The sequence below is a fragment of the Apostichopus japonicus genome, chromosome 2, assembly GCF_037975245.1.
Source record: "Apostichopus japonicus isolate 1M-3 chromosome 2, ASM3797524v1, whole genome shotgun sequence".
NCBI lineage: Eukaryota > Metazoa > Echinodermata > Holothuroidea > Aspidochirotida > Stichopodidae > Apostichopus > Apostichopus japonicus.
Window position 1 is genome coordinate 31634201 of NC_092562.1, and position 12183 is coordinate 31646383.

Here is a 12183-nt window from a genome sequence, read left to right on the forward strand (position 1 = left end):
TAATTAATAAACCGTGTAAGGTATAACTGTAAGAGAAGATATGTTTGTAATAGCAGCAATCAATACAAAATCCTGCAAACTAATCACTGATAAGGTTGTTTTTTATCAGATTTAATCAAAGTTATTTTTGACAAAGTTTATCTGCAATATTTTGAGTTGTTCTTATAAATAAACTAGTCAATGGTAAATATTGTTTATAAATAGCCTGAGACACAGCTGATATTATGGAACTAGGGTTTTCATTCCTTTTTTGACAGTGCTGATGACAATCTTAATGAGGACTTTTGTTCTTCCTTATCCTGTTTTTCTCTTAGATAGCAACCTTATCTTACCTTAACATTATTCAAATATAAGTCACTGAATGACTTTAGCACAGTAAAGTAATCAATTTGATATTTTATTGCATTTGCAGAGTAAACCAGTCTCCAGTACACTTGAACAGAATTAACTTTACAGCAGCTACCATAAAGAGTAGTACTGCATTGTGGGTATTGTGACTCGCTTCAAGTTCAAAGCAACACTTAGCTGCTTTGAATAAATCAGTTGGTTAGTACCTCACATACATCAGTAATTAGATGCACACTGTAAACTAGTTTTGATTTTGCTTCCTTACCAGCCAGGATTTTCCAGTACATTTCGAAGGATGGGATAAGGCGTATGGCAGTTATTGTAACCCATACCGATGTAACTCCTCCATATTTGGTTCTTCTCCGCAATCACCTTCAGGTCTTTCAGAACTTCACTTTCACCTCGTAAAAGGAAGAAGTAACCATGGAAACATTGTGAAAAAAATACATTGTGCAATTAATTGACAGAGTTCTTTTCAAATTAGTACTGCATCTCTTTAAAGATCTGGCTTTAGGATTTACAATGATTTCAAGTTGGTTACAGAAGCATCAGGATTGATCTCTAGATATAGAGTAGATCTCTGTCACCAAAAAAGGACTTGCATTGGTTGATACAGGGTAGCATGGCCTACAGAGGAATTATGACCTTCCTGTGCACAGGGTTTGATCCGCACATGATACAATCAGTGTCAGTGACCAACATAGTTGGATAGGGCAAACAACAGAGAGCAGGAGGCTCGGGTTCATATTATCCCGGTGGAGGCTCTGTTTTCACTGTCCTGGATTTTCCAACTCATTGCCAATTCAAATATGCAAATGACCCAGAACCAGATATATACTTTGGGTTTGGAACAGGAAATAAATTGCTAAAGTACCACTGAACAAAACAATGACCAGAACACATTGGCTGATAATCTTTGTTCATCATGTCACTTGAGAACTGTCAAAAATACCTGTTTTCTCTCCCATTATAAACTAGGTTTTATAGTGACTCACAAATCCATTTAGACAAGTCTTCAAGTTTCAGGATTCTTCTTTTTTCTTTATTAATAAATGGGAATATAAACCCAAAAAACAGGATATATGAATTTGACTTCATATCAGTCAACTAATTAGTGACTTCATTTCAATAATTCTGTTAGATTGGTAGAAAATCCATGTTTTATCTGTATTATGTGGTAAGGTTAATTGATTATTAGTTGGTTATCTGGTGGTAATTAATGTAAGGTAATCATGTCCATTCCTCTGGATCCATTATATTGAAGGACAATTCCTTCTTTCATTCATGTTATATTTCTCTTCAAGGTTACCCATGATGAATACCATCAATTATCTTGTTACATCAGGTCTGGTAACTACCTTGGATGGGTATGTTAAAAGAGGCTGTTTACATAACAGACTTGCTTCAAGTATTCAAGATTAGACTGCTATACATAGAGAAAGATCTAAGAAGTGAGAGCCAACCTTGACAGGATTACAAGGGACAGAGAAAGAGATATAATAGCTGCCCATCCATTCAGTACAAATAATGCAAGTCCCACCAAAGTACAATGCTAAGCACCTCTGCTGAGTAAAATGCCCTTTCACTTGAACAACAACAAGCTATTACAAAGAGTGTGATATTGATTAATGGGACTAGATACAAGCTGCAAACATTCTGGTTACATATATATTACACAAGCATGCTTGTACTGTATATGTAAGTGGCAGCATGTACAGCAACTTATAATTGTTCATATCATATGGGAGCTGAATGTACAGTAACTTTTGTCAATGGGCAGACTAGTGCTAAAATATTACATTATTACATAGTAATACAGCACTTGGTAGGTTGAGTAAAGGAAAACATCTGTAGTAAACTGGTATGAGAGGAGTAAGTTAACTTGACCAGTCACCACCACTGGTCAGTAACATTATACCCACAAAGTGTGGCTGCGAAGTAAACTTGACCAGTCACCACCACTGGTCAGTAACATTATACCCACAAAGTGTGGTTGCGAAGTAAACTTGACCAGTCACCACCACTGGTCAGTAACATTATACCCACAAAGTTGGCTGCGAAGTAAACTTGACCAGTCACCACCACTGGTTAGTAACATTATACCCACAAAGTGTGGCTGCAAAGTAAACTTGACCAGTCACCACCACTGGTTAGTAACATTATACCCACAAAGTGTGGCTGCAAAGTAAACTTGACCAGTCACCACCACTGGTTAGTAACATTATACCCACAAAGTGTGGTTGCGAAGTAAACTTGACCAGTCACCACCACTGGTTAGTAACATTATACCCACAAAGTGTGGTTGCGAAGTAAACTTGACCAGTCACCACCACTGGTTAGTAACATTATACCCACAAAGTGTGGTTGCGAAGTAAACTTGACCAGTCACCACCACTGGTTAGTAACATTATACCCACAAAGTGTGGTTGCGAAGTAAACTTGACCAGTCACCACCACTGGTTAGTTACATTATACCCACAAAGTGTGGCTGCGAAGTAAACTTGACCAGTCACCACCACTGGTTAGTTACATTATACCCACAAAGTGTGGCTGCAAAGTAAACTTGACCAGTCACCACCACTGGTTAGTAACATTATACCCACAAAGTGTGGCTGCAAAGTAAACTTGACCAGTCACCACCACTGGTTAGTAACATTATACCCACAAAGTGTGGTTGGGAAGTAAACTTGACCAGTCACCACCACTGGTTAGTAACATTATACCCACAAAGTGTGGTTGGGAAGTAAACTTGACCAGTCACCACCACTGGTTAGTAACATTATACCCACAAAGTGTGGTTGCGAAGTAAACTTGACCAGTCACCACCACTGGTTAGTTACATTATACCCACAAAGTGTGGTTGCGAAGTAAACTTGACCAGTCACCACCGCTGGTTAGTTACATTATACCCACAAAGTGTGGCTGCGAAGTAAACTTGACCAGTCACCACCGCTGGTTAGTTACATTATACCCACAAAGTGTGGCTGCGAAGTAAACTTGACCAGTCACCACCGCTGGTTAGTAACATTATACCCACAAAGTGTGGCTGCGAAGTAAACTTGACCAGTCACCACCGCTGGTTAGTAACATTATACCCACAAAGTGTGGCTGCGAAGTAAACTTGACCAGTCACCACCGCTGGTTAGTAACATTATACCCACAAAGTGTGGCTGCAAAGTAAACTTGACCAGTCACCACCACTGGTTAGTAACATTATACCCACAAAGTGTGGTTGCGAAGTAAACTTGACCAGTCACCACCACTGGTTAGTAACATTATACCCACAAAGTGTGGTTGCGAAGTAAACTTGACCAGTCACCACCACTGGTTAGTAACATTATACCCACAAAGTGTGGTTGCGAAGTAAACTTGACCAGTCACCACCACTGGTTAGTAACATTATACCCACAAAGTGTGGTTGCGAAGTAAACTTGACCAGTCACCACCACTGGTTAGTTACATTATACCCACAAAGTGTGGTTGCGAAGTAAACTTGACCAGTCACCACCACTGGTTAGTTACATTATACCCACAAAGTGTGGCTGCAAAGTAAACTTGACCAGTCACCACCACTGGTTAGTAACATTATACCCACAAAGTGTGGTTGGGAAGTAAACTTGACCAGTCACCACCACTGGTTAGTAACATTATACCCACAAAGTGTGGTTGGGAAGTAAACTTGACCAGTCACCACCACTGGTTAGTAACATTATACCCACAAAGTGTGGTTGGGAAGTAAACTTGACCAGTCACCACCACTGGTTAGTAACATTATACCCACAAAGTGTGGTTGCGAAGTAAACTTGACCAGTCACCACCACTGGTTAGTTACATTATACCCACAAAGTGTGGTTGCGAAGTAAACTTGACCAGTCACCACCGCTGGTTAGTTACATTATACCCACAAAGTGTGGTTGCGAAGTAAACTTGACCAGTCACCACCGCTGGTTAGTTACATTATACCCACAAAGTGTGGCTGCGAAGTAAACTTGACCAGTCACCACCGCTGGTTAGTAACATTATACCCACAAAGTGTGGCTGCGAAGTAAACTTGACCAGTCACCACCGCTGGTTAGTTACATTATACCCACAAAGTGTGGCTGCGAAGTAAACTTGACCAGTCACCACCGCTGGTTAGTAACATTATACCCACAAAGTGTGGCTGCGAAGTAAACTTGACCAGTCACCACCGCTGGTTAGTAACATTATACCCACAAAGTGTGGTTGCGAAGTAAACTTGACCAGTCACCACCGCTGGTTAGTAACATTATACCCACAAAGTGTGGCTGCGAAGTAAACTTGACCAGTCACCACCACTGGTTAGTAACATTATACCCACAAAGTGTGGTTGCGAAGTAAACTTGACCAGTCACCACCACTGGTTAGTTACATTATACCCACAAAGTGTGGTTGCGAAGTAAACTTGACCAGTCACCACCACTGGTTAGTTACATTATACCCACAAAGTGTGGTTGCGAAGTAAACTTGACCAGTCACCACCACTGGTTAGTAACATTATACCCACAAAGTGTGGCTGCAAAGTAAACTTGACCAGTCACCACCATTGGTTAGTTACATTATACCCACAAAGTGTGGCTGCCAAGTAAACTTGACAGGTCACCACAACTGGAAACTGGTTAGTAACATTATACCCACAAAGTGTGGTTGCAGGGCCACTTCTATGTCCACTGATCATAATGCTGATGATTCCTAACATTAAATGTTACAACTTCTTTTTGGTGATACAATGATCCCTATTATATTAATAATAAGCAGCTTTAAATGGTTCCTTCATACCCCTCCCTCCTCCCCTCCCCCTCCCACCCCCGTTGCATGGATATTTACCAAATTTGGCACAACTATTGCATGGATATACATGCACTGATACTGGCACAACCATGTATAAATACTTCTGATCATTTAAAAGAGCTGAGACTAATAAATCTGTTTGCAGATTTGTTCATCATCTCACTGGCAATCAGTATAATTATACTTACATCTGGGTGAATCAAGTTTCAAGTCTGCCCTGTGTCGAATACTTTCAGGAACCGTCTTGTCCACAAGCTCATCTAGACTCTGGAAACAGAAGACACAAAGATAATTAAAATAATCATTTGTTTTACTTCGATCCGAATCTACACCATTAAGAAGCAAACCTAAGTGTTTTTGAACACTGTATAATCCTGGGACTCTTAGAAGGAACAAAGAGTGCATAAGTAGACCGTGGACAGGTGAGAGTTCAGCTGAGTAAATATCTTTATCCACGGTGTATCAATTTAAAAATGAAAAAAAGTATCTGGGTAAAGAAAGATTGATAACTGGATAACAGTATCTGGGTAAGGAAAGATTGGCATCTGGATCTTGAATTTGTTCCTCACAAACTCAATTGGTAAAATGAATCATCTATGTAGTCAGTTTGTTTAGTGTTGATGAATTCCAATCTTATTTTGAGCAATTTTTGGAAACTTTGATAAATTTATTTACTAACCCTCCCAAAGATGTTTGAGATGAGCACATACTGCCCATTCATCAGTCAATGTTATCAGCTAAGTCAATGTTATCAGATAAATGATATATCATAGAAGCCTATACTTTAGCCAACATCTAAAAACCATCATGGGAATATTTGATACCAGGTTTTAATGGAAATCTACAAGTTTGGAAACTGTGACCAATTCTAAGCATGTAAATATGACATTCCACACTTTGCTCGTCAGAATCAACTGTAACAGACTTTTCTTCCAGGCGATCTACGTTTCTGAAAACTGAATTGTCAATATTATCAACTAAGTTGACTAGAAAAGCATGGTACTAGTAGCTATTGACAACAATAGCATGGTACTAGTAGCTGTTGACTACAACAGTATGGTACTAGTAGCTGTTGACTACAACAGTATGGTACTAGTAGCTGTTGACTACAATAGTATGGTGCTAGTAGCTGTTGACTACAATAGTATGGTGCTGGTAGCTGTTGACTACAATAGCATGGTACTAGTATCTGTTGACTACGATAGTATGGTACTAGTAGCAGTTGACTACAATAGTATGGTGCTGGTAGCTGTTGACTACAACAGCATGGTACTAGTAGCTGTTGACTAGTATGAATTGATACTTCAGTAGTAGCTGTCGACTACAATAGTATGGTACTAGTATCTGTTTAATACAATAGTATGCTGTTGACTACAATAGTATGGTACTAGTAGCTGTTGACTATAGTATGGTACTAGTAGCTGTTGACTACAACAGTATTGGTACTAGTAGCTGTTGACTACAACAGTATGGTACTAGTAGCTATTGACTACAATAGTATGAATTGATACTTCAGTAGTAGCTGTCAACTACAATAGTATGGTACTAGTATCTGTTTAATACAATAGTATGCTATTGACTACAATAGCATGGTAGTAGCAGCTGTTGACTACAATAGCATGGTACTAGTAGCTGTTGACTACAGTCACTACAATAGTATGGTACTTCAGTAGTAGCTGTTGACTACAATAATATGGTACTAGTAGCTGTTGACTACAATAGTATGGTACTAGTAGCTGTTGACTACAATAATATGGTACTAGTAGCTGTTGACTACAATAGTATGGTACTAGTAGCTGTTGACTACAATAATATGGTACTAGTAGCAGTTGACTACAATAGTATGGTGCTAGTAGTCTTGGCCAAGTCGTTTGTAATACTCTTTTTCTCGTGTGCAAACTGTACATGCCTCAGAGTCCTACCACGAATGTGCTTGCCCACTGTATTTTACATGCCCGAGGATCTGTCTCCGATAGAAACATCTTGGACATTTCTCCAAAGATGGGTGTGAACTTTTGTAAACCACAAAATCTTTATTCATATTAATGTTACAAAATTGTGTGTCATGTGAGATCATGTTTCTTTAACAGCAATTAGCAACCATTTCGCAGTGTACAAACCAATCTAAGGCCAAGTTATTGTTCACTGCGGGAGGCAGGGCTTGAATAAACATTTTGAGGGAAGTGGGCCCATTTGGCAAACCTGATTGGCTTCTTCGCTTTTCAGTAGCAGTTTCTGCCAAAATCAAAGGAAAACATTTAAGATAGCTCTGGAGAAATGTGCAAGACCCTAGTATCAATCTAAAGCATTGCCGCGGGCTTTCTCTGTGCAGTAGAGCAAATAGATACAGCAAAATAGATTTGTGAAAAAGAAAAACCTGTATACGCTAGGCTGTACATGACTAGTGACTTAACAAGACTATGGTACTGGTAGAGCTCTGTTGACTACAATGGTATGATATTCTATATATGCTGGTATGCTCCCTATATGTATATGGTACTGTAGAGTGTGTGTCAAAAAGGGAAGATAGCACTCTGTATGGTACTGTAGAGTGTGTCTCAAAAAGGGAAGATAGCACTCTGTATTTATCATACTGTAGAGTGTGTCTCAAAAAGGGAAGATAGCACTCTGTATTTATCAAATGTCTTTAATTACTGAGTGAACCGTAGCATACATGTACAGTACATACAGTACATACATGAACATGTACAGTAGACAAAGACAAAATTATATATGTTGATTAGGGTATAAAACAGGGAATATGTACAGCATGTTTAGGTTCAACATGTTATCATTCAGTGATATCTCCAGGATTGGCTTCTCAATTGTCTCTCAGTAATCTCTCCAAGATTGGGTACTCAAGCCTACTGTAACATGTACGAATACCAAATATCAGCTAGCACAAAGCATGGGTTCTTTGTTTCTTAGTAGTTTCTATTCGCACTGTACACATAAAACTTATATGTATACTCAAGCCTACTGTAACATGTACAAAACCAAATAATAGCTCACATAAAGCATTCAAGTTCTTTGTATCTTGGTAGTTGCTATTTTCACTGTACACATAATTATACTCAAGCCTACTGTAACATGTACGAAACCAAATATCAGGTAGCATATACTGTAGCATGGGTTCTTTTGTTTCTTTATAGTAGTTGCTACTTTCACTGTACACATAAAACTTATACTGAAGCCTACTGTAAAATGTTCGAAACCAAATAACAGCTAACATAAAGCATTCTGGTTCTTTGTATGTTAGTAGTTGCTATTGTCACTGTACACATAAACTCCCTGCTTGTATCTGAATCCACATAGGAAGCCTATGATTACAACAGCTGTGGTAAATCCTCTGTGACTCAAGTAGAGACAGAAGGAATGCCTATCACCTCATCAGGTCATAGTTTGGCACACTGCCAGATCTGTAGAGTAAACAGTGGATGTCATATATCAGCTGACATCGTTTCCAGGTCATGTAAGTTAACAATAGGAGGAAAGGTGTGCATTTCCCTTAAATTGTTCTACATTTTGACCTAGCTTTATTATTGTGATTATACTTCAATGCTTCTGTAATTAGGCTAATTTTATACTTGTCTGGACAACTGTTCATTTTGCAAACAAATGATTCCAATTACTACCTTTTCTATATTTCTTTTTTGGTTTTCAAATTGAAACATATTCATAACTGCAAGGCAACAGTTAACTGCTTAACTTGTACCATAGATCCTTCAGTATATTTACATACAGTACTATATTGTAACTTAAAATGTATTTACAAAAATCAAAGAAATCTTCAATTAGTTTTTTTACTGTCATATTTTTTTTCTATTTATTGTTATTCTGAATCAACTATTCTTACACATGCAGTTATTTGTAGCTACATGAAGGTTAGTTCTATAATGGTTACTAGGGACTTGCTGAGCCATCTACAGTACTACAGCATTTAAGAATGATATTACATCCATCCAGCTTGGTGTAGGTTTATGTCAGCTCCCACTTTTCGAGGTGGGTGAAGGTAGTAAGTACTGTGAACCCTTCCCATTGGTTGTTCTGTTAAAGGTTAGTACATTTTGCTGGTATTACTTGAAGCACCAAATATGGGGAGAACAACAATCACGTACCCTTATGAATATATTCAAGACAAACGCAACCAATCACAATGACATTTACTACTGTTTACTTATGTATGTATTCTGTACACTAGATTTGTGGCATTTTCCCAGACATAAATATATGACAGAGATAATTGTTGTTAATATTAGCTTAATTATATGATCTATCCTTTCTAATTTTAGACCAGACGATGATTTGTAAGTGAATACTGTATTTACAATGAATATTAATGGCTGGGTTGGCTATATTATCAATATATAAAATTGAGTTCTAATTAATCTCCGACTGTGCACCAACTGATGAATACTCAATATACTTACTTCATTATAGAATTGTGTTTAATTTAATGCTCATTGTGTTCAAGTCACTAAATGATCTGGCACCAGAATAAATAGATGCTCTTCTTACACCATATAAACCTCCTCATGAATGCACTACGTTCCAGCAATATGTCTCTTCTCTGTGAACTGAGATCCAAACGTACATGGGTGGGGGAGGGGGGGATAGGGCTGCTTCTGTTGCAGCCCCACATCTCTGGAACTCATTCCCTCACAGATTAAATCTTGTTCTTCAGTGAATCAGTTCAAAAGAGCTCTGAAGACTTATTTAATGTCACAACTCACAAGCATTTCCATAATCTGCCAGTTCATTTACTGCATTGCCTGTTTTATTGTTTACCTCATGTTATTTGCTGCAGTATTTAAGTGTGTAGGATTAAGTAGTCAAGTTTTGATTTTGTATAATTAAGTTGTAGTTTTTTTCACTGAATCATAGAAGTGTTGTCAGTAACTTATACTAGATTTGTAAGCCTCAATTGTTAGGCCTACACAAAATACAAACGTCCAATAATCCCTGCAGTATGTTGAATATGAATTCATAATTTTGGTATGGCATGCATGCATATTTGCAAATCATAATTTGAACCACAAAGAGCTACTTTTAGTCACCTACTGTAAGTAGGTATAGAACAATAAAAAACCCTGTCATTTAGTTAAGAAGACTGAAAGAAAGTGACCTTTGCCTTGTCAGGACAATAGATCTAATGTCAATCTTTCTGACAGGACTCTGTTCTCAACTGATTACTTTGTTTTATTAGTCTGGTTTAAATGACCGACCTGTACCCAATACCAATACCATGGATAGCAACTCTTCAATTTTATGATCCATGCCGCCTGGGAACGTTTATCACCTGTACTGCAGGCCTACTGGTACTGTAACATTGCAGGGGTATCAGGTATGTTCTGGACAGATGGATGATGAACAGACAGACAGACAGACAGACAGGGTTCTCTGCAGGCTTTGCAGTTTACTGATTTATTTTCACCGCTTCTCAGAAACAACAAAATTAAGTGCATACTGTAGGTCTATTCTACAAGACTAACTAAACAAATTTACAAGTATTTACAACAGTGCTCACAGAGCACAAATTGTGACCATCAGAGGTCTTGAAGTAATTCTGTCTGAATCTGATGTCAAAATATCCTCTCCTTTTATCGCCTGAGTGACCACCACTGAGGATAAAGTTAATTACTTAATGTTTTACTCGATAGAAGTTGTTACTATTGCACCATGCTAACATGATATTTCACAATGCTAACAGCAAGCTGAATGATAACAATCGTGAGCATTGCACAATGCTAACAGGATGTAGCGCAATGCTAACATGTTAGCATATCATTGAGCTAACAAATGAAGGTCAGATGCTAAAAACTGAGGGTCAGATGCTAAAAACTGAAGGTCAGATGCTAAAAACTGAGGGTCGGATGCTAATAACTGAGGGTCAGATGCTAAATCCTGAGGGTCAGATGCTAAATACTGAGGGTCTGATGCTAAAAACTGAGGGACGGATGCTAAAAACCGAGGGTCAGATGCTAAAAACTGAGGGTCAGATGCTAAAAACTGAGGGTCAGATGCTAACTAACAACAAAAGAAGAAAGATCTCCCTGTAACATGCACACCTGCTCTCCCACAGAGAGCTAGACTAGGAATCTACAGTAGTGCTGTATACAGAATATATGGCTTAAGAACAGTAATTAAAATGGGGAATGGGGAAAGTACCAGAATGAAGGGATCACACCCTTAACAGTAACTAAGTGAAACATGAAGCACACAACCATGACCACTAACTTGGCAGTTTTATGCCTGAATCTCTTGCACGTTGAAAACAAATTTAATATGCACCCATTAATTATCCTGTACATACTTATCACTTCAAGTCTTCAATGAAATTAAAGTTCTACAAATTTATGGTAACTAATTCTGATTGATATTACCACGTCATGTTGATCCTGTCTAACTTAACAAAAGTACCTCTTTAATAGCACAAGTTTTCAGCTTTATACTGTACAGTATATGCTGTGTGCTTGTATTATAGGCTTTGTCCCACAAAGGAACCCAAATATGGTAAGGTCTTGAAATGTAGCCAAGTTTTTCCTTTTTGTGTTTGGCTGATGTAGCCTGTATCAGTGTAGTATTATACTGTACATGTTGTATGCTAAAGTTATATACGTTACTACTGTACTGTGGCTGGTAGGACACATATAATAAGATACACACATACAGCTTACAGTATACAATGTAGATATATATGCATGCATATCCAACAATTGGAAAAGACCATTGCAAAGTCCTTACCATGCAATAAATGATAGAATATCTTAAATTTATTGATATATTGAACACTTAAGGAACTATAGTCATTTACAAGTTATTTTGGTTCTTTTCATATAGAGCCTTTCCCTTGAAGAAATTGTCAAGGTAGTGAGAGGGGAGTGCACGCAAATCTCCCCACCCCACAGTACATATACTTCCCTCCCCCACCCCCACCCACAAGCATTAGAGACCCTATAACAAGCATATGCATTGAAGAATACATAATTAATTCATCTCTTTAAATCACAATGACAGGCTACCCAC

General features: G+C 38.1%; 1 protein-coding gene across 2 annotated transcripts in view; it reads right to left on the reverse strand.

The window, feature by feature from the left end:
- Positions 1-12183, reverse strand: part of LOC139956782 (glycine dehydrogenase (decarboxylating), mitochondrial-like) — a 44050-nt gene that overhangs the window by 30756 nt on the left and 1111 nt on the right. For both annotated transcript variants that reach the window (XM_071955228.1, XM_071955229.1), the window contains exons 2-3: positions 5346-5424; positions 614-749 (exon numbers count right to left, since the gene is read on the reverse strand). In XM_071955228.1, coding sequence (XP_071811329.1) covers positions 614-749; positions 5346-5424 — 215 coding nt within the window. The remainder of the gene's footprint in view (positions 1-613; positions 750-5345; positions 5425-12183) is intronic.